The following is a 23,084-nucleotide window of genomic DNA, read 5'->3' as shown; positions in this document are numbered from 1 at the left end:
ATAAGGCTGATGCTCTAACCTTTTGCATCTGAAAATAGAAGGCAGAATCGGTGTACGGAATCTCTTTTTTAGACAATATTGCAAGCACTTTGGGGCAAAGACTATCTTCCAATATTTTTGTATTACATTTAGCACAACAGGGATCTTATCCTGATTGGGACCTGAATGCTACTTAAATAAAATATTAAATAATCTTGCAATTACGGTAAGAGAGGCACAGAAATAGAAGAAATTTTATTTTGTTTAATAGACTCTTCTGTTTGACTAAGTCATATCAGGAACTCAAAATCCTGTCCTTATTTCTTAGACAAAGTGTATAATACAATGAGAGTGGCAATACACCAGACATTAGATCAGCTGTTCATCACCCATCATCAAGTGGGTTAGCAGAACATTTTCTGTGTAGACACTCTAAAGGACATTAGAAAATAATGAGGGTAGAGCCTGGCAACATTGTATTGCACATTTTCTTGTATTATAAGATCACAGACCTGCCTCACAGAACACTCCAGTAAAGTTATTTAGTTTATATAAGAATTAGATGTGATTTGACAAGATTTAGCCAAAAGATAAGGTGAATGAATATACAACAGAGTAAGAAACCCATGACATAAATCTCCTGGGATTTTGTTCCTGAAGCCCAAGGCATTGATTTGAAATTACAGAGGAAGAGAATAGAATATAGGCACTACAAGAGAGGTATCAGGGTCTGTGACATACTTGACTCAGATAAATGGAGAAAGAAATAGACAAACAAATAAATGTATTGATCATTGATAAATAAAGGTTCAACTCAACAGGGAATTTAAATGGACACTATGGCATTATTAAGAGAGAAAATTGTTTTATTTTTCATTGTGAATTGATTATTGCAATGACAGCATTTCTATAGAAACTGAGTTGAAAAATAAAGAGGTTATTGCAGAAACTGATTCTCTAAAGGTAAATGATGAAAAAGGAACAGCTGCTCTTCCTGACTGGCATCTGTGGAAAAAAAAAGAGAATCAAGGACTCCCAAAAGACTAAAATCTCTAAGTTATAAAATGACAGGGGGAAAGTGTGCCATATGGAACTTTTGTGACTTTGGGGGAATCACGCTTCAGACCTGGAACATTCTGGATACAGATTTCAAAAGAAAGATGTTGGTTGGAGATAATTGCAGCTGGAGGTAGTTGAAACAGACAAAGCCCAACAGTGAACTAAAGCTGAATGTAGCTTGTAAGCAAGCACTCCCCTCACTGTGCTAACTTGATTGGTTTGTTACTTTTATTTCCTTTTCTCTGACCAAATTAAAGTCTCATCTGTGGTTAAATTAAAAGGCATAATTGGCCAATTGGGTTTTGAGGAAGATAATTGCTTGAGAATTACAGTAGTTTTACAATAGTATTTCCTGTTTTTCTTTCCCAGGTTGTCGGGGTGGTTCTTTCATGTAACAACGTGGAAACTGACTATACTGAAGAAAACAGTGAAACTGACTGTACACAAAGTAAACCAAATAGAGAACAAAGTCCGCCCTTCTCTCAGATAATAATCTTAGGTGTTACATGTAAAAATAGAAAGTTTAAAAATTCAGGGAAAGAAGTGGTTTTTAAGTTGGTAATGTCTTTTTTAAACATAAATAGATATAGGGATGTACTTCTTCTTAAACAGTGGACCCAATAATGGTTTTAAAATTAGTGTAGGCCCTTCCCACTGAGACAAAACTAATTTGTATCTCTGGGTTTGCAAATGAAAGCATCTGAAGTGTCTGATCATGTATGAATGGAACAGGGATATCTTGTGATCCTTGAATAAGTTGCCTCATCACCAGCACAGCTGCACTTTCAGGTAACTAATACAATGGCATAGGGGGGCAGGGGAAACATTTCTTGGTAACCTGGGACAACCAAAAACTTGGTCCCAACAAATGAAATGCACTTACTGCCCACCAAACTAGGACTTACCTGCAGCACAACTTAATTAAAAAATATATTTTGGTTACAAAAATATATTTTGGTAAACAAAATCCTAGTTTCAAGGTAGACACTCAGAACTGAGACCTAAGTTGTCTTTGGCACAAGTGCTTTCAACAACAAATATTTTCCTAGACTTCAGAGTAAACATTTTGCTAGCCTTGAGGCTTTTAGAGAAAACATTTAATTGAAAAAATCCACAACATTAAGCAAACAAATACTTGATACTACCAACCTGATGATCTACTCTAGCTGGAATGGAGGCAGAAATCCCAGAGTCCTTACAACTCCCCTTATGCATACAGGTGAGGAGTCATTTCATGGTGCTGAGGACTACAGAACATGTAATTCCAGCCTCTAGCCAGCTGAAAGAGCACAGCACTGCAGTTATCTGTTGGAAGGGCCTGCCACACCATTAGATCATTCCTTACAATGGTGGGGATCAAAAGCAGATTACTGCCAGTAGTATCTCAACCCACCCTAATGATGAAGAAAATCAGAAACGTCTCCTAGAAGTGGAAGACCCACACCTGAATTGGATAGCGTCTCTCTTCCTTAGTTTTAAAAATCCATCATGAGAGTTTTTACAACAAGTATACGGTCATCAATACCTAAAAAACTCCTGTCAATCCCAGACTCTCATTAAGTCTCACTAGATGAAAACAGAAGGAAAGCTACTTGTCAGGATTCCCTCCAAGTGCTGCGCACTGGCAGTGGGCTGTGTAAGCCAGCAGAGCTACAAAGGGAAGAGACATTACTTCTGTAAGAACAGAAGGGCCTATCATGGATAGGTCTGGGAATCTGTGCCCTAGGCAGGTATAGGGAAAAGCATTTTGCCAGTAGCTTGAAGCCTGGAAACTTGTTTCCAAAGTAGAATCTTTCTTCCTCTGTCTTTGCTCTACTTTGCCTTTTCCTTTCATTTTTGTTGCTTCCATCATGGAGGGCTGGAGAGAAGAAAGAAATGGGGAACTAAGGCATGCACATGCTGTATGGTTACAGGTTGAAAGAAGCAAAAGAAACTTAAGAAATAGGTACAAGCCAGCCTTAAACAAAGTAGGTAAATCTACACTTCATATTTTCATGAAGTCTTTCTTCCAGCAATCTCTAAGTCCTTCATAATTAATCAGGAAGGTATTTTCTGTTTTTTTTCCCACAAAGTAAATTAAGGGGCAGTATCCAAGATAACACAGAAAGTAATGTGCAGAACTGGACAGATAATCTAATAGTCCTGACTACCAGGCCCAGGCTCTAACCACCAGACTTGGAGATATTAGGGCACCTGAAAGATGGAAGGAATAAATATTCCACTTTACTTCTTTGTAGGATATGAACAGAGGCAGTGGATGAAAAAGTCAGTCCAATCAGGTTTTGATCCATTTGAATAGATTCCAAAATCTAGCCAGCCTGAAGACACAGACAGCCATTTTACAGAAGTGTTGCTTTTTCTATTAGGCTAATTTTTTGAATCAAGTTTTTCCTTCAGTGCCTTCTAGAGCACTCAGATCTGGCACAAACGCTGTTTAATTTTAGTAAGGACTTAATCATCTGTCCTAACACCTCTTTGATAGCTCAGAGGAAAGAGGATAAAAGATTAGTCTTCCAATTCACTTTGGCTCAGTGTCTAACAAAAAATGGAAGGCACTGAAACACAGTATTGAAAAACATCTTCACACATATATACATGCTGTTATGAAAAGGTTTCTGTTAGGGTTTCTCTCCATATTTAACATATAAGCATGTTCTGCGTTTAACGGATTTTTAAATGGTTGTTCATCTAGTTACATATCAGTTAATTACCCAGAAAATTAATATTACAGTGTAATTACTTATCAATCAATTGCCACAGGAAAGCACTGGCTAGAAATGTTGTATCATAGACAGTAGGGCCCTCTCTAAGTGTCAGAATAAAGAACCACTATTAATATATAGATCTAAACATAACTCTTGCTGGTGTTCCTTAAACAGAGACTATTTCTTGCAAAGATCTTTATCAATCAGGGAGGGGAAAATGCCAACTACTAAAAAAAAAAGAAAGAAAGAAAAGAAATCACTGCCATTTCATACAGGCTCTGAGACACACAAACCAAAATGTGAGGAAGGTGGAAGGTGTTGGAATGAATGAAAGGGCGGTGCTTGTTCAGGGTATATGACACATTTGAGTAACATTTTAGTTGTAGTTCTTGGATCTCAGTACAAACAGAGCTCAGACAATTCCATTACACTGTTTCATGAATGAGGTGGTAACATCTAAAACATCAGCTCAAAACAGGAGCAAGATTTGAAATTAAATTCCCTTTTTATCACCTCCTAAATTGTCATCAAGTTAGATGCAGAGTTTGTGCAGTAGTAGCAGAAAGTAGGATATGCATGAATGGAACATTGTATGAGAATCACAGTTTGTATTATTAGAGAAACAGTATAAAAAGGATGAAAAGAGGATGCGCAGTCTAAAAATTCAGCAAACGAGAGGATGGAGAAGGACCAATAACAGTTTAATCTCTTACAAGGAGGCATGGTCTAATGGTCCCAAGTACAAAACCAGGAGCTAAGAACTATCAAATTCTAAACCTGGGTCTAGAAGAGGCTCTTTGTTGTCACAGGCAAATCACTCAACCCCTCATCTTCAGCTTCCCTATTTTTGAGGGCACTACTACTTACCTGTCTCCAAAGAGAGTTAAGAAAATTAATTAGGGGGTGCAAAGTTCTTTGAAGAGGTAAAGTGCCAAATAAAAATGTTAAGATTGGGTTTTTTTAAACTGCCTTTACTCCTCCTCTGGTCTTGGAGACCCTCATGTTTACTGTACAGTAAGAGATGATGCCAGGGTCCCTTTATTCTATCCCCAGGCCACCCAGCATCCTTGGCACAAAGAGATTGAGAGAACGTGGGATGACATATATAGAGCTGGTTCCTTCCCTCCTCAAAAATAAAGTGGCGATAATTGTATATGAAAGCTCAATGCACCACCTCTTCCAGACCAACACAGTGGGTGCCTTACTGAAATTTCACAATTATGGCACAACTGGAGCTGTTTGAGAAAAGACCCTAAACAGGTTTTTTGCTACAGCCATTAAAGCAATCTAGAAGAAGCAACTAGATGTGGTTGGACATTTATTGTAAGTTGTCCACAGCAGTTAACCTGTTGAGTCAGGAAAACCAATGAATCTGTTGAAATGGAACAGGTGTAAGGGATCATTTGCTCTGTGGATAAAGGTGAGAAAAGAAATCTTCTAAAGCACCAAAACAAACTAATAAAGGCTTCATCTACTGATAAACTCAAGGAGTTAAAACACTTGGATGGTTTATGGACATTTCAAGATGGAGGGATTCCATCAACTAGATTTCCTTTCACAAAAGGGTTACCTACATTCTCAGTGCCAATGCAGAAGCAGCAGAAAAGCTTAGTTTCCTTTTGGAAAGGCAGTTTACCAGTCCGCACCCTGAAGGGTTGTCACTGCTCATATTGCCGACATGAGTAATGGCTATGCTGGGGCTAGAGGCCTCAGTAATTATTTTATTTGTCAAGCATCTAACATCCTGCTCAGACAAACAACTGAAAATACAACAACACTGTAGAGACCAGCATGAAAGCAGATAAAATACTTCAAAAAGCCAATGGATGGTGTGTCATTGCCCTCTTGGTATAAAACGTGCTTGCCTCGCCATGAAACAAGTATCTTACAGTTTTCAGAGGCAAGTGTCTGAAATGATATGTTTAAAAATTCCTTCCCTTGTGTTTTTTTCCTCTCGAAGAGAATACAGTAGTGGGTCTCAAGTCCCTCAATACTCAAGGATTCCCCTTCTACTTGTACCCCTTTGTCTAGTCTCCATTTTCAGAAGGTCCCTAAATTGCAGCATCACTCCAATCAGACAAAGAGAATGTGTTTCCTCTCAGAGTCAGATGATGCTACTCAAGTCAGGTGAAAAACAAAAATCACTAGACTGTCTCATTGTTTTGTTCTTTCCCCATCATCTCAGGTGATGAACATACTGCCAGCCCATGTCCTCCCATAAGTGGCAAAGTTTGAGTGCTGAATTCCTATACCCTGCTTGGCCATGCATTCTATTCCCAGTAGATTCTCTCCCCACTCCTTCCCCGCAATGATTTCTGCATTTATCCAAAACAAAATAGACCCTAGATTTGAAGAAAAAAAGATTTCAAAGCTTCAATAATCAATCTGAATAAAGTTAAGGTTGATCAGAGCTGTGAGATTTTTAACCCCCTTCAGTCCAGGGAGTGAGCAGAGTCCATGAACCAGTATCTTCAGAATATATTTATTTGAAAGGACTACAAAACAGTTTGTATGGAATTCTAAGTCAGATTTGTCATTGAATAAACTCCCAACACACGCATCATGTGACTAAGGTGCAAACACCTGTGCATAAAATTGCCAATTTGACTGAAAACTCTTGATATCATAACTTTTCCGGATAGATGGAACAGATGATGCAGTTGCTTTCTATACAGAGGACACTAGTGATTAATCTCCAAGTGAAACCAATGCATCAATGAAAGGACCAAATAAAGCTTCTGATTTCTGTTTTCCACAAACTGAAAACTATAAAATTTTACACCAATCTCCTCCTCAAAGCTATATTCCAGATTCCTTTCCCACCCAGATTTGATACCAAATGACCTTATCTGTTGGATAAGACACAAACGTTATAAAACCTAGATATTTTTTGTTTCTCTTAAACACTACAGAAATGTCATCTGTTACATATCAATGCTCTCTTGTTTGACCTAGAATGAACTTTAAACTGCAAATAAGTACACAGAAAAGTTATTTATTATGCTTCCCAGGCATCCTTGATCAACTCAAAAAAATTCCTATAATTCAGGTGTTCTTTTTACAAAGGATAGTGAATCACAATCATACAACAGATAAGAAAAATCCTTAACTGAAATTACTGGTGGAGAACAAACTACAAAATCATCCTTCATCTGCCTTAAAAAAAATAAATCTAATGTGACATGTCTAATGCTGATATTTTGCATGGCTTGTAGGGTTGAAGTATAAGTCTATATTTTTGAATTTTTTGGAACAGATAATGAGAATGCAAGCAACAAACACCTGTCTCCATTAAAAATTGAGTTATCCTTCAAGATACTCTAGTAAACAGAAAACCACAACTCTTGCATCTCTATTAAAAAAAAAAATCTCTTTTACCAGTCTTCAAAACTGCCAGATGCTCAGTTACCACAGGGCCACATAAGTAGCTAGAAACAGTTAGGTAGATGAGAAGTTTCAGTATTAAGAAACTTAAAAAGAGATGCACCTCAACTTTTGACATCTTATCAATGGTAAATTCAGAGCCTCAAAATGGAGTCTATGTTCAGATCACTTTCACTTCCAAAACACCTCCCCCCTTTCCCCAAAAAAGCTACCCATGTTTTTTTATATACCATAAGCCCCCACTAATCTTTTACATCTTTTCCCCAAAATATCATGAGCTTCATGACAGAGCTTTATCATGTTTCATAAAACACAGAGTAGGCCCTTAAAACTAGAGCTCTACAAGCCATCACATTAGAGCTGGTCAAAACATTTAAATCACAACTTTTTTTACCCTCCAACAGAAAATGAGGTTTCAACTACATGAAAATGTTCACAGAACTGTTTGCTTTCCTCAAAAATATCGGATTCTTTTGTTGGAAAGCTGAAAACCAAAAGCTGCCTGGTGAAAAAATTTAGGTGAGGGGGCGCAAGGGGGCAAAAATTAAAAAAAAATTCTGACCCGTTCTACCTTATAGTATTTGGTCAGCATGTCACTGCTTCATATACAAAGAAAAGACTACGTTCATTTGTTCAGGGAGCATGTCAAGGTTTTTAAGAGACCTTGTACAGAGCAGTGAGTATGTGTGTTTGTTTTCTCAGCTGCTCTCATATATCTGCCCTGCTTTACCAAGTTTCTAGCTGATCTCTAGCCTTCCTGACATATAACCTTCTGTATATACAATTTTAAGAGACTAATTTTATTTTTGCATGTACTGTGTCCTAGTCTGTGTCACTATCATTTCTACTGAATCCAATATGTTGCTGCTTCAGCCTACTAAGGGTATTCAGTTCCTGGTAAGTAAAACAGAGAGAAAGGGAAGAGAAAGCAAAAGGAGAGAGGAGGGGAAAAGTAAAAGGGAGAGAAAAGGGAAAAAAAGAGGAGGCAGAATGAGTAGGAAGATGAGGAAAAGAGAAGGGAGCAAGAGTGCAGCTTGTAATGGCACAATCCCATAAACTCATGAATATTTACCCCGCTAGTCATAGCGGGGGCTGCTTATAAATTCTGAAGAATCCAGTGGTTTGGGGGGGATTTAACATTAGTCCATATATCTGTACAAGCTGAGCAAATCAGCTAGTCCTGGTATACTCTGTAGGGTTGTTTGTAAAACCCTGTATAAACTTACAGTGCTACCAAGTTACTGCATAATAATGAAAGTAACAAGTGGTCAGTTCGCCTCCATTCTTAGAAATACCCTTTGGATGAGTCTGGGGGCAGAAAACTCCATAAGAATATCCTCAGCCATCTTCCATAAATGATTCCATGCTAGAGTGTACGGCCTTTGAAGAATGAACCATAGTTTTCTCATGGGCTTCATCTTCAACTCTGCTACTGATTTACCACATGACTAGGGACAAGCCCTGCCTTCCTGTGCTTCAGTTTCCCCATCTGTAAAATGGGGACTATTACAAGCTTTGTAATGGGCTTTGACATCTACATCGCAGTATACATATAATTAATAATAAAAATTGAAAAGGAAATTAATACATTTACCTAAACATGCATTTATCTCACAGTATCCAGCCCTGTTTTCCGTACTCAGGCCAATCCCTTTGATTAGAATATTTTGATGCATGCTGGGGGAAGGTTTCCTGTAGTAGGACTGCAAAATCCAAGCTCAGACCTGTGCAAAGACTCTGTGTAATACCCTTAAAAGAAAATCTGCAGAAGCACAGATTATTTCACTGACAGCATGGGAAGACAACATTTTTAGCTGGAGAAGACTATGGGAACAGCAACTTTAAAAAAAAACGTATTCTGTACCTGGTTTTGCCTCAAAGTGTCTGTTAAAACTCAACGTGAAGTAGGTTTACCATAAGTCTGTATCTCCTTTTGCACTAAATTGTCATCGAGCTTTACTTTGAAAGGCTAACCCAACATTACTACAGATGTGTGTAAATGTGATTTTAAGCACTGATGAAAACACATTTGCTTCTTACATGTTAGTGCCAATAGCTGTTTAATTTTAAACCTGAATCACAGTAAGGGCTTGACCTGCTGACTTTACTACAGCAGCTCAAAATATTTACCTTACATGGGCAAAGAAACCTACAGTGCAATTTAAAAAAAAAAAAAAAAAAAAAGGAAGACATACCCAGTACAGCAGTGACAGAACCACAAGGGTGACTGCAGGAGTGAGTCTCTTTTTCACTTTCCTCTTATGTTAAACTGTTTGTTTAAAAAACCCTAGACACTCTCTTAGAAAATCTAAAGGAATCTAACTGGAACTCAGGATTGCAACTGCCTTCTTGTGCTAATTTTTATTATGAATACAATGAATATAGTCCAAAACCCTTTTTCTTTTCTTTTTTTTTTTTGGGGGGGGGGGAAGGAGATAATAATTGTAATTATGGTATGTTCAGTGATTTTCAATCATCAGAATACAAAATCATCAAATATCCTTTAGAAAATGTTCACTTTCCACAATGCCCTTCCTCTAGTTCACATAGTCATCATTCAGACATTAATGTGATTTACAAGCTGACTGCCACTCTAACAAGAGCACTTTCCAAATGTGAGCAGAAACAGTATTACCTCAAGTCTGTAACCAGTTTGGGACAAGTGAGAGGTGTAAATTATCCATTCATCCCAAGCAGGTTTTGATTGACTTGTATTACTGAAAAGTACTTACATCAGAAATGCAGATCACAGAAGAATAGTTACTTGCGCCAAAGAAATGAGCATTTTAGTTTCCTGTATGTATAATTTGTCCCCCTTATTTTAGGTCTTTGTCACACATTGCATCCCATATTTGGGCACGGGCTAGTTGAGTGGTGTGCTTCCTCCCTTCTTCTCTACCCTCACAACTTTGTCTTGTTCAATAGTAGGTTAGAAACAGGTCTCACGCTGCCTGTAACTATCTATCCACGTTCTATCCACTACTATATCTCAACTTCTCAAGCTTGCACCACTTGAACAAAGCCTTGCATGCACTGCACATGCAACAGCTGTCCTTGATATCTAACTAGCACTGGTTGTAATGGCAGACTCAGAGTAAGCTTTTATCCTGAACACAGTTAAGCAGATGCAATCTTGTAATGATTTCAACCCCTCCCCCAGCAGGAAACCACAAAGCATTGTGGTTGCATCCATTCTGCCGGACTTCCTAAATTTCTTCTTGAACTTGGAAATTACCCAAAAGCACCGCAATTATTTAAAAGTCCCTGTTCCAAGCAACTGTGACAGGCATTATGCGATAGCGGCTTCAGGTGTCCCAAAAAGTTCTTGCACAACAGGTTACAAGCCATGTGGATGCACTGAAACTGGCGAAGTAAGGGCATTGGTGTGTTCAAACTAGACTACTGTACAGATAAGCAATGTAAAAATCAACATCCCTTAGTGCCATGGCTCCCCCTTTAAAAAAAAAAAAAAAAAAAAAAAACTGTGTCTCCCTGACAGATATTTTAAAGCTTCATGGCTTCTCACAACCAAATACCTCTTTTTAAACCAACAAACAAAAAACTGACTCATGACAGATTCAAGAGGGACACAAGAGTTTGGACAATCCTGTGACTTTATTCAAATACACAGTTTGTTTAATTATGTAATGTGATCTAATCTAGGTTTTTAAAACTTAGACAAGTGAATTTTTATTAATGCAAAAGTACAGTAACATCTTAACATACTACATTTTAAATTACTTATTCAGGATCAGGTTAATATTCAAAGAACCTGGCTAAAGATTTTGACTTACTGGATTTTTTGACATGTTTGGACACAGTCAAAGATTTTAGCAAGAAGAACAGGCTTGTTTCTAACTGCATAGCTTCACAATGTTTGGTGGAATCTCTGAGAGTGCCAGACAAATTGTTTTCCAGCATGATTTTTAGTTTTCACAGAAATCAGTGCTGAAAACTAAGACTCAAAGAGACAACTGGAAGTGAATGGATCCAGTACTTCCATAGTTTCATCACTGAATTCTCCCTACTCTCCTTTAACAGTAATCCAGAATTCCTAGTTGGTTAGATTTGAAAATTTGGTCTTGTGTGTAATCACTTAACAGTTTTAAGAGATTTTCATGAGCCAAGATACTTAAGGTTGGAACAGCATCAATGGTTACCGAGAACAGGTTTTGATCTAGCTGACACCTGGAGATTCACATTCAACTCCAGAAACATATTAATCAAGATGAGACTATAACTCAGGCAAATGAGTTAATATTTGTTCTTTAACAGCATTTTGAACACTTTCACTCTGTTCTTTGAAAAAAGTCTGATAACGCCGGAAACATCTTGTTAATCCCTTTTCAACATGGCATCTCCAAAGACAAAGCTTCTTCATAAATCCCTCCATTTTCTCTTTCATATCTGTATTCCTACCTTGAAGTTCAGTGCATTAAATTTGCCAAATATGTTCACTAGGTAAGCTAATGTAGAGAAGAAGTCCACATTACACATGTAATCTGCAAAGTTTGTTTTCCCAAGAAGGAACATTGTCATCCAATTCAAAGACATGTAACACTTTCCCATATGACAGCCACCTGACTTCACTGTCAAACATAAGTGGAGTGTGGTCAGATCCCATCTCTCTTCACCCAGATACTAAAACAATGCATGTTCACTGCCTGGGATTTTATAAAATTAACAAATTTAAGAACAATATTGAAGGCCTCCTATACTTCAAGTTGCAATTTCTTTGATGCCAAAGCTTGGCAACGAATTTTGCAGTGAGCCCTCATTGCTGCTGCTGTCACTTTCTTTCTATCTGCTGCAACCCCACTGTTCTTTCTGGGCAGGGCTGCTGCCCCAGCAGTGCACAGCCCCACTTACAAAGCCTAGTTAAGACCTTCCTCCACTATGAAGTGAGGATTATTACCATTTCCTCAACAGTTGTTTGGGTTGGGATTTTTTTTGCAAAGTAAAAGTTCTTCACCTATTGTACCTGCTTTGACAAATCTCTCAAAACACAGAAGCTGAGTCATGTTGGCTCATGTCTATGGATTCCTCAAGCTGCAATACTAAACACTGACTTTTCTTAACTTGTTCTGTCAGCTGGTCCTAGATGTTTTCTGCAAGGTCATCAGTGTGTCAGCGGATGGCATTATTTGACAGAGGAATATTGTCAGTGCTATGACTGCTTGTTCTCCAATTACAGTTCTAGATGTCTATTGCTGCTGGAAGTAGCAGTGTCTCACCAATGGTGATTGCTTGTTTGCATTTTGCAATTAGCATGGCCATAACACAAGCTGCATCTAAGGCTTTATGAGAAACAATTGCTTCTTTAGACATGCCTGGTTTATTTGCTGCTTTAGTTTGTCTTGTTTCTGAATGAAAAAATGCAGCTCTTGTTTACAAATCCCAGAAGTTTGGTTTCCAAATGTCACAGTCATTTCCCTGGCCTCATTTACTAACATTTCCAAACAAATGAAATTATGGCTGTAGACTTTCCACAGTAACAAGACGACACAAAAACCCGAACATAATGTAACCACCATCATGTTGTCTACTGTTCTTCCTTTTCTGTTTATCCTTATTAAAATCATCATTTCTTCAGATGCATGTTGGCTACATGTAGGCTTAGCACTTGCTAAAACTCGTTTCATTAGAAAAATAAGACAACTGTGTCTCCCTCAGCCTTCATCCCTTATCTGCAAGTGCCACTGCTGCTGGCACTAGGAGCCTCTCTTTGCCATCTGCTCCAGCAGGGGGCCTTGAACAGAGACTTCCTGATGAGGTAAACATTCAGCAGGAAGTCTCTCTGCTGAGGGCTCTGTGCAGAAGTAGAGGGCACAGAGAGGCTTCCAATCCTGGGTGCAGCAGCAGCAGGACAAGATGTCAATGATTTCTAGGCCTAGTTTAATAGTTTCTTAATTAGGAAAAAAGTGAATATCAATTAATTCTTGTCCCTAGACACTCATAGCTTCCCTCTGAGCCCTCTGTGACTCCCAAGGGAGCCATGGCTCTCAGTTTGGGAAGCACTGCCTCAATAAACACAGATCTTTTGAGCCATCATTCATGTGGCAGATAAGTGCTCTTAATTGGAATTATGACAAACAACTGTGACACCACTTAGGTTTAGCAGCAGAGAACAGTCTTACATCAAATGTTGACATTTCTCCAGTAAGGATGTCACCTCTAAGATAAATTCATTAAAGAGTAGGTAAGAAAAATAGCTCTTAATCTCTCAGTGTCCCACAGCACAAGGCAAAACCCAAGAAAAAGGAGAATCACTCAAAGCCCTGTAGACACAAACTGTGTGTCATCACTTTGTTTTCGCATCATTTAGTCATGATCGATAGCATGACACTTATGGGCCTATATCCAAGCCTGGAGAGAGCAATTGCAACTCCAATCAAGTCAACTGTCCTTGCCTTATACCAAGGCTGAATTTGGCCCAATGTAATTAATAGGAAAAGTTTTACCTACTAATTACATTAATAATAAAATCCAATCTTTTCAATTTTAAGCTAATGGAGAAAAATGTTCTCCTCCATTTTTAACTTTAATTAATCATCAGATTTAGGTGACATTGTCAATTTAGAAATCACACTTCTGTCTGAAAATTTCCAAGTCTTGTCGTTTATCACACAAAGTTACAATAACTGAACATTTTTTCCCAGATTTTTTTACTTTGTGCTTTTGACTACACTTGGATTCAAATTAATTTCAGTGTTTTGCTGTAGTTGGTTTTGCCCAGTTTGTCCAAGTTTTCCACACAGCAACAGGGAGAATTTAAAAACACACACACAATGACCAAAACAACTGCCAGAGACCTTAGGGGCAGATGTACAACTGGGCATTACACATAACTGCTTTTTTTTTTCTTTTTTAAACTGTTAGTTAACAGCATTTCTAAATTACACAGGAAATACACACAAGTGTTATGTGAACTAGAATGCTGCAAGGAAACTGCAAATGGACATAACAGAAAATGCATTTTTGCTTATTATACATTTTTTATAGATCCATTTTTCACTCATGTACAAGAACTCCTGTATTACTTAACTTCTCAAACTGATTGAGAACTTTGTTGAACCCCAATTTTAGCTCCCAAAAATATCAGACTATTAAAGAATAACTACAACCAAAAAAAGTCTTTAAATTAAAAATATAATACATTTCTAGCCAGAGCTTCTTTGTTAAGGAAGAGTTGAGAATAAACATGATCATATAGCTAATAAAAGAGGAAACAAAATGAGAAATCTATATAAGGGCACTCAAAAGTCTGGTCTTCAAAGAATATTCAGACAGATGCCTCAATTTAACATTTTAAGCAAAAAGTGTTGATACAGTGACATTCAGTGTGTCATATCACATAACATAATTGAAAAACCAAGCATGAGAGCCCATGTCCAGACTACGAAAATGATGCTTGTCCCTAGGTTCAATTGTCAAGATACTTGCATGAGAGATCAGATCCTCCCTCTAGGGAAGTGACACACCAAGTCCGAAAACCACGTTTGCAAGCTCATCAGGCTCTAGAGAGTATAAACTACTAATCCTCGAATGGGACTAACAGTTGACTTAGTCCCACTATGCTCCACTGTGGGTAACCTGCTCAGAAATACATAGAAAAGGAACTGGATCATCCTTTGATTCAAGGTGGTCCTCCCTCAAAACAGAGTCCAATCAGAGTTTCAACTACAGGGCCCCGTCACTGACATCACGCTGTTTCAAGCAATGCTGACATTTTCTCTGATTAATACTCAGAGTTCTGGGGAGATACCAGTAAGTTTTTGGCTCAGGCTGTGGCACAACAGGGCACTTGCTTAACCTGCTGTAAGGGTTATTGATTTGTGTTTGGGAGACTTACCACTGACTTGGAAAAAACAGTTAAAAGGTTTGTGCCTCTAGGTCATTATTTTGTGCTGCAGAAACATGTGCAAATGTTAACTGTGCTCCCTATTTTCTATCAAAGGTGCAACTGGGATATAAGGAACACCCAATTATTGTTGCACTTGCCAGGAAGGATGTGTGAAGGGATGTCCACAAAAATTAGAATCTACCCCTGGAATTTTAAACACCTGCACTTGGGCATAAGTGGACACCGAACCTTTTGCACCTCACTTTGCGCTGCATAGCCCCATTAACCATCATGTTTGAAGGAGCAAATGGAGGGACCCCAGCATTCACTGTTGCTTCACTGATGCACTACATTGGTTTTATTACATGACAGTATGGGGTCATTCACAGTGCAGCTATATCTGGTACCATAAATGGCTATGGAGGAGAGAGAGAGAGGAAGAAAAAAGGTGTCCTCTGCCCCCCAAGGCCCAGACCTCCTGCAGGATTAGGCTTGCCACAAGGCCTACAGGCTACAAGTGGGGTTCATGGAGTTAGAGACAAATTACTCTTCAGGTTCAGATTTAATTTAATTTAATTCTCAAACCAGCTACACTTCAGAGGAGGATTTGGAAGAGCCAGACACAGAGGAGTTGTGCCCTAACCATGTCACCACCAACCTGGGGTCCATGGCAACAGGAAGCTTTCAGAGTTCTGAGGGTTACCACATGGATCAGACAAGTCTGCCACCTCCAGCTCCATTAAGCATTTCTCCATGGTATCTTCGAGAAAGGGTAGTAACCCTCTCTGGGAAAGGCTGCAGCACCAATAAGTCAACAAGAGAGTTCTTTGACATTGCAGTTTCTATATCTCCTGTATCAGTGACTGCATACATATTGTCCTTAGGCCAGGGTATGCTCAGCCAGCAAGGTCACCTATAGGAAGAAAAAAAGGTTCCAATCCAATTAAGATATATTATATACATATAACAAAAAAACCTCTCACCCCTATGGGTGGTATGTGTCTTCCTCAAACTCGGGTCCTCTACCAGAGGCCTGGGAGTTTGAGGGTTCTGCGCAGTATCTTAGCTGTTCCTAGCACTGCACTCTTCTGGACAGAGAGCTCTGATGTTGTTCCTGGGATCTGTTGGAGCCATTCACCCAGCTTAGGAGTCACAGCCCCAAGTGCTCCCACCACCACTGGGACCACTTTGGCCTTCACTTTCCACATCCTCTCTAGTTCCTCTTTCAGGCCCTGGTACTTCTCCAGCTTCTCATATTCCTTCTTCCTGATGTTGCTGTCACTTGGCACTGCTATATCTATCACCATCGCTGTCTTCTGGTCCTTATCTATTACCACGATGTCTGGTTGATTGGCCAGTACCTGCTTGTCCGTCTGGATCTGGAAGTCCCACAGAATCTTAGCCCTGCTATTCTCCACAACGTTCTGTGGAATCTCCCATCTGGTCTTGGGAGGATCTAGCCCATATGCTGTGCAGATGTTCCTGTACACAATGCCAGCCACTTGGTTGTGCCGTTCAGTGTATGCTGTTCCTGCCTAAATCTTACATCCTGCCACTATGTGTTGGACTGTCTCTGAGGCCTCTCTGCACAGTCTGCACCTTGGGTCCTCTCCAGTGTGGTGGAACCCTGCTTCAATGGATCTGGTGCTCAGTGCCTGTTCCTGTGATGCTATGATCAGTGCCTCAGTGCTGTCTTTTAGTCCAGCCCTTTCAAGCCACTGGTAGGATTTCCCAATGTCAGCCACCTCAGCTATCTGTCGATGGTACATCCCATGCAGGATCTTGTCTTGCCATGGCACTTCTTCTGCTTGGTCTTCCTCCCATGTCTGCTGCTGCCTCAGGCATTCTCTCAGCAGCTCATCTTTGGGGGCCATCTTACTGATGTACTCCTGGATGCTTCGGGTTTCGTCCAGGACAGTGGCTTTGACGCTCACCAAGCCCTGCCCACCTTCTTTCCGGCTGGTATACAGTCTCTGGGTGTTGGATTTGGGGTGGAAACCTCCATGCATTGTGAGGAGCTTCCAGGTCTTCACATCGGCAGCCTCTATGTCCTCCTTTGGCCAGCTCACTATACCAGCAGGGTATCTGTTAATGGCGTGGATCTTGTTTTTCCCACTGAGCTGGCTCTTCAGGACCTGTCTTATCCTTTGATGATACTTGGATGTTGCTGTCTTCCTTGCCTCCTCATCGTGGTTTCCATGTGACTGTGGGACGCCAAGGTACTTGTAGTTGGTCTGTATGTCTGCTATGTGGCCCGCTGGTAGTTCCACCCCATCAGTCTTGACTACCTTCCCTCTCTTCACTACCATCTGGCCACACTTCTCCAGTCCGAATGACATCCCGATATCCTCACTGTAAATCCGCGTCAGGTGGATTAGCGAGTCGATGTCTCGTTCATTCTTAGCATACAGCTTGATGTCATCCATGTAGAGGAGGTGGCTGATGGTAGTTCCATTCCTAAACCCATACCCGTATCCAGTCCTTGTAATTATCTGGCTGAGGGGGTTTAAGCCTATATAGAACAGCAGTGGAGACAGTGCATCACCTTGGTATATGCCGCACTTGATGGCCACTTGTGCAAGCTGCTTTGAGTTGATTTCCAGTGTTGTCTTCCATAGTCCCATTGAGTTCTTGAAGAAGATCCTTAGTATCCTATTGACTTTGTATAGCAGCAGACATTCACAGATCCACGTGTGCGGCATTGAGTCGTAGGCTTTCCTGTAATCAATCCAGGCTGTGCTCAGATTGGTCTGTCTAGACCTTGAGTCTTGGGTGACTGCTCTATCTATGAGCAACTGGTGTTTTGAGCCTCTGGTGTTGTTCCCAATGCCCTTCTGAGCTGTGCTCATGTACTGGCCCATATGGTCCTGTAGCTTGGCGGCTATGATACCTGATAGGATTTTCCATGTTGTGGGGAGGCAGGTTATTGGCCGGTAGTTGGATGGTTCTATTCCCTTGCAGGGGTCTTTCATGATCAGCACTGTCCTTCCTTGTGTTAGCCAGTTTGGGTGGGAGCTTGCTGCCAGCAGCTGGTTCATCTGTGCTGCTAGGCGTTCATGCACTGCTGTTAGTTTCTTTAGCCAGTAGGTGTGGATCATGTCTGGTCCAGGTGCTGTCCAGCTCTTCATATTCTTGACCCGCTGCTGGATGTCTTCTACTGTGATGGTAACTGGTTTCTGTTCTGGGAGATTGCTGTGCTCTGTTCTCAGGTCCTGCAGCCACTTTGCACTGATGTTTTGAGTCTTCTCTTTCTCCCATATGTTCTTCCAGTACTGTTCAGTTTCTGCTGCTGGTGGCTCTGCTGTTATTGTGTTGTTGCACTGTAATTGGGAGTACACCTTAGATGGTTCTTTAGAGAACAGGGCATTTACTTTTTTGGCCTCTGCTTCTCTAGCGTATCTCCTTAGCCTGGTAGCCAGTGCTGTGAGCCTTTGTTTAGCAGTCTCTAGGGCTTCAGATGGAGTCAGGCCCTTGTATTTTTTCAGTAGCCGAGTCTTATCCTTAATCTCTACACCCTTCTGTAGTTCCACCAGCTGACTAACTTCTCTCCGAGTCGCCTTGGTCTTATCCTCCAATCTCATTTTCCAGGGTGGGTACATACTGTTGTTCTTCTTAATCGTATAGCCAAGTATCTCCAGGATTACAGAGGCTGTAGCATATACCAGTTCATTGGTTTGAGTTATGGTGGTAGTAGGGATTGTCATGAGGGCTCTATTGGCATCTTCTAACATACTATCTGATGGTACTTCTCCACTGAGCCTTGGTAATTGGTCTCGAGGATTGACTGTAGCTAGTTTCTCCATGATCTTATGCCTCATATCAGCTGCTGTGCTCTGCAATGGAGGGGGTGGCAGTGAAGTTTCAGCTTCAGGAGTGGGCTGCACATCCACTTGTTCTTCCAGGCCTTATATATATATATTTTGTGATGGGGCAAGGCCAGATGGCTACAGTTAAGTACTGAGGAACAGGTATGTTAGCCCCAGGCTAAACAAATCCCTAGTACCATGGTAACCAAATGGCAGTTGCTCCAGGTTAATCAAGGCACCTGGGGCCAATTAAGATCTTTCAAGAAGGCAGTGGAGATAGCTACATTAATTAGAACACCTGCAGCCAATCAAGGCAGGCTAATCAGGGCACCTGGGTTTAAAAAGGAGCTCACTCCAGTCAGGCAAGGAGGAGCCAGAGGAGAGGAAGCACATGTGAGGAGCTGGGAGCAAGAGGCGCAAGGAGCTGAGACTGAGAGGGTGTGCTCCTGGAGGACTGAGGAATTATTAGACAATCAAGCATTATCAGACATCAGGAGAAAGGTCCTGTGGTGAGGATAAAGAAGGTGTTTGGAGGAGGCCATGGGGAAGTAGCCCAGGGAGTTGTAGCTGTCATGCAGCTGTTACAGGATGCACTATAGACAGCTGCAATCCACAAGGCCCTCGGTTGGAACCCGGAGTAGAGAGCGGGCCTGGGTTCCCCCCAAACCTCACAACTCCTGATCAAACACAGGAGGAGTTGACCCAGACTGTGGGTTCCACCAGAGGGGAAGATCACTGAGGTGAGCAAATCCGCCAATAAGCGCAGGACCCTCCAAGGTAAAGGAGGAACTTTGTCACCCCCCCATATATATATATATATATATATATATATAATCTCCCCTTGGCAACGCTTATCACATCCTTAGGGTCCTACCAAAATCACTGTCATGAAAAACACATCATGGAATGTGAAATCGTGTCTCCCCCCTGTAAAATCAGGTCTTTTGTGTGCTTTTATCCTATACTATACAGATTTCATGAATGGAGACTCGGGTTCTCAAATTGGGGGTCCTGACCCAAAAGGGAGTCGCGGGGGGGAGGGGGGTCACAAGGTTATTTTACAGGGGGAGGTCATGGCATTGCCACTCTTACTTCTGCACTGACTTCAGAGCTGGCAGCCGGAGAGTGGCGGCTGTTGGCAGGGCGCCCTGCTCTGAAGGCAATGCCTCTCCAGCAGCAGCAGAGGTAAGGGTGGCAATACCATACCACCCTTACTTCTGCACTGCTGCCTTCAGAGCTGGGCTGTCGGACAACAGACACCACTCTCCGGCTGCCAGCTCTGAAATCAGCGCAGAAGTAAGGGTGGCAATACTATGTCGTGCCATCCTTACTTCTGTGCTGCTGCTGGCAATGGCTCTGCCTTCAGAGCTGAGATCCTGGCCAGCGGCCACCAGTCTTCAGCTGCTCAGCTCTGAAGGCAGAGCTGCCATCAGCACCAGCGCAGAAGTAAGGGTAGCTGTACCACATCCCCCATACAATAACCTTGCGCCCTCCCCACAACTCCTTTTTGGGTCAGGACCCCTACAATTACAACACCATGAAATTTCAGATTTAAATAGCTGAAATCATGACATTTACAATTGTAAAAATCCTATGACCATGAAATTGACAAAAATGGATGGTTAATTTGGTAGGGCCCTACACATCATTTTAGACAAAGTTGCCCAATACCCAGGTACATGTCTTAAATCTTTCAGTTCTCAGACACTCTGGGCTGTTTGGGAACATTGACTGGACAGATCACCACAGACTGGCTTCTGAGCAAGTACCCAGCTGAACATCACTTTTCCAGTAGAACTCTTGCTAAAGTTGGCAAGTTAACCAAGGTGGAGACAAAGAAGGCACGTTGGCCTAATTCTCACACTGTTTGCTTGTAGCAGGCAGAACCTATCTTCTGAAAACTTGGCTCATGATCTCTGTGGCAAACTCCCAATAATTTCCAAGAGTTAAATTGTAGTGCTGCCCATCAGGGTACCAGTTCAATCACAGATATCTTTCAGCATCCTGAAACTGAGATTCATATGTCTAGATAATCATGTGGCATGTTGCTTTACAAGACAGTAACAATGTGAAACACCATTTTGGGCTTGCTGCTTCCTGCATATTGCCTTAGGGTGCAGGATGCCATTGCCAGGGGGCTAGAAGTGGAAAATCATAAAGTCCTATCCCAGAGAGAGATTTTCAGATGACTCCCACACTCCTGGATACTGATCAAACAAGATTTCTGAAGTGAGTTACTAAAGAGATATTCAGGCTTACCAGTAACGCTCTCACACATTCAAACAGAAAAAGAAGGGGTGACAGAGGAAAGGACACAGATGCTGCAGTTAATTGAAAGTTACCTTAACACCATGGACACTTGCTACAAGTAGTGAGAAGTAGATGTAGGTAAGGCCTGAATTTAGATCCATGTAGACAGATGCAAGAACAAACAGAAGTGCTAACAATGTATTAGTCTGCCAAAGCAAAAATCGCTATGAGACTTGTAGTAAAAGCCATCAGAATGGCATATACAGAAACATATGGTTCACAAAGTTTATTTAGGTGTTGGCAAGGAGACTGTTCTCACAGTACTCAGGGAAAGCTACACAAAATAGAAAGGAAGGGAATGACAAAAATAGTTGTTTGTATTTCCTTAAGTTTTCCACCTCTGCCTCTCATTCTTTTCTTTTATATTTGATGCTGAGGTCTCTGAAAAAGCCATTCTGAAATTGGCTACTTCAGTCACTCTCAACGTGTTGCGTTGGCTCCTTAGGGGCATGTGAGGCATCCCCTACAGCTGATGCTGCACCAAGGTATTAATACACTTGACTCATGAGGGTAACCATCATGGAAACACATGACCTTACAATCAGTAGCACATCTGATGGTCTGGGATCAGTCCTTTTTTTGTGGCCAAGCAATGATGCATCCAGTGGTCTATCACCAAGCTCATGGGTTGTTCGATATTTCACATGTGCTGCTTCCTCTCAAGTCTTTTCAACAGCTTGTGCCCGTCGCATTTCAGGAAGCAAGTCTACTCCCCAACCTGTTTGTCTCAAGGACTATTCATTGTCCCTTACCAGTTCCACCCTCCCTCCTACTTACTTCCCACAATCAGCCCCCGAATGTTGTCCATCTTCTCTACCTCTGGGATGATTAGTAGTTTTGGTCATTATTTCTTATGATGGTGTCATTATCCAGATCAACCTGTCTATTCTCTGCGACTTACTTATCCAGATTCACACTTTGGGATGCTGGACTAAGTCTTCTACAGAGTATGTGACTGAAGCGTCAACACGGTCAGATGGACGTGTATTGGTTGACTGATGGTTTGTTCTCATCCAGATCAGTGGAAACCTTCTTACTTCCAAGTCCTCAATGTTATTCCCATTCCACAGACTCTTCAGCAGAGTCAAACTGCTGAACATGCCTAGATGGGAACTTCTTGGAGATTTTGGCTTCCTCTTGATTGGGCTCCTCCTGGTTCTTATAACAAGCAGCCAGAAGCTTGAAGACCAGGACCTTATGACAACTACCCTGCACAGCCTTCCTTAATACTTGGGCTGTCTCACTCTGGCACAGAGTGATTTTGAGTTCTGGAAGTAATGTGGGAGGGGGAAACAAAACTGACAATGTATTGTTTACATTTTATTAACATTAATGAAAAGCGCAACTAATACAAGGAGGTGTTTATGTTGGTTTGGTTTTGAAAAGCAACACAGACAAATGTCAGCTGAGCAATATTAAATAAGATATGTACACTTGTGTCAGTATCACATCAATCAATATAGTCAAAGTCTTCTGGAATCCCAAAACTTTTGTCAATTCTGTTCTCTTCAAATCCAAATTTCCGTTTGGCCCAAGATTTTATTGCGAAGATATTATCTGTGAACAGAGTGAAGAAATGTTTCAGTTCACAAGCAGAGTGAGGGCACTAGATTCCTCACTACCGTAAACGCTTCACAATCTCTGGAAACATCCAAAAAAGCACAGAGCTGCAAAGCTTCTGAATATAATTTACTAGGTAGGGCTAAGAGGGGAAAGAGGAATCAATTAACTGAGCACTGCTACAAATGCTAATGAGGCAAATAGGGTTGGTAAAAATGTGTGCATAAAAATAAAAATTATACTCAAAATGAGTTTTTAGTCACTATTATGTCCTTAGCTATAAATTCTGTAGCTATTTCATTTTATATAGTTAAAATATTACTTAACAGATTAGAAAAAATTGGGTTTATGCAGTTATTTTGGGGGAGCTTCTTCACGGTTTATGAACAGAAACTTGAAAAGGTGTATGCTTTTAAAAAACATTCCTATCTGATTATT

General features: G+C 40.9%; 1 protein-coding gene across 4 annotated transcripts in view; it reads right to left on the bottom strand.

Moving 5' to 3' along the window:
• Positions 1 to 875: 875 nt before the first annotated feature.
• The window catches only part of MND1 (meiotic nuclear divisions 1), a 74,495-nt gene continuing 52,286 nt past the window's right edge, over positions 876 to 23,084 (bottom strand). For 2 of the 4 annotated variants that reach the window (XM_050946688.1, XM_050946687.1), the window contains exon 8: positions 22,394 to 22,643. In XM_050946688.1, the coding sequence (XP_050802645.1) occupies positions 22,537 to 22,643 (107 nt within the window). In that variant the 3' untranslated portion in view covers positions 22,394 to 22,536. Of the gene's footprint in view, positions 985 to 22,393; positions 22,644 to 23,084 lie in introns of those variants that run through there. The other 2 variants (XM_050946690.1, XM_050946689.1) reach the window with 2 other exon arrangements.

Source organism: Gopherus flavomarginatus, chromosome 3, assembly GCF_025201925.1.
Source record: "Gopherus flavomarginatus isolate rGopFla2 chromosome 3, rGopFla2.mat.asm, whole genome shotgun sequence".
NCBI classification, from domain to species: Eukaryota; Metazoa; Chordata; order Testudines; family Testudinidae; genus Gopherus; species Gopherus flavomarginatus.
This window is presented reverse-complemented; position numbering and strand designations above follow the sequence as displayed.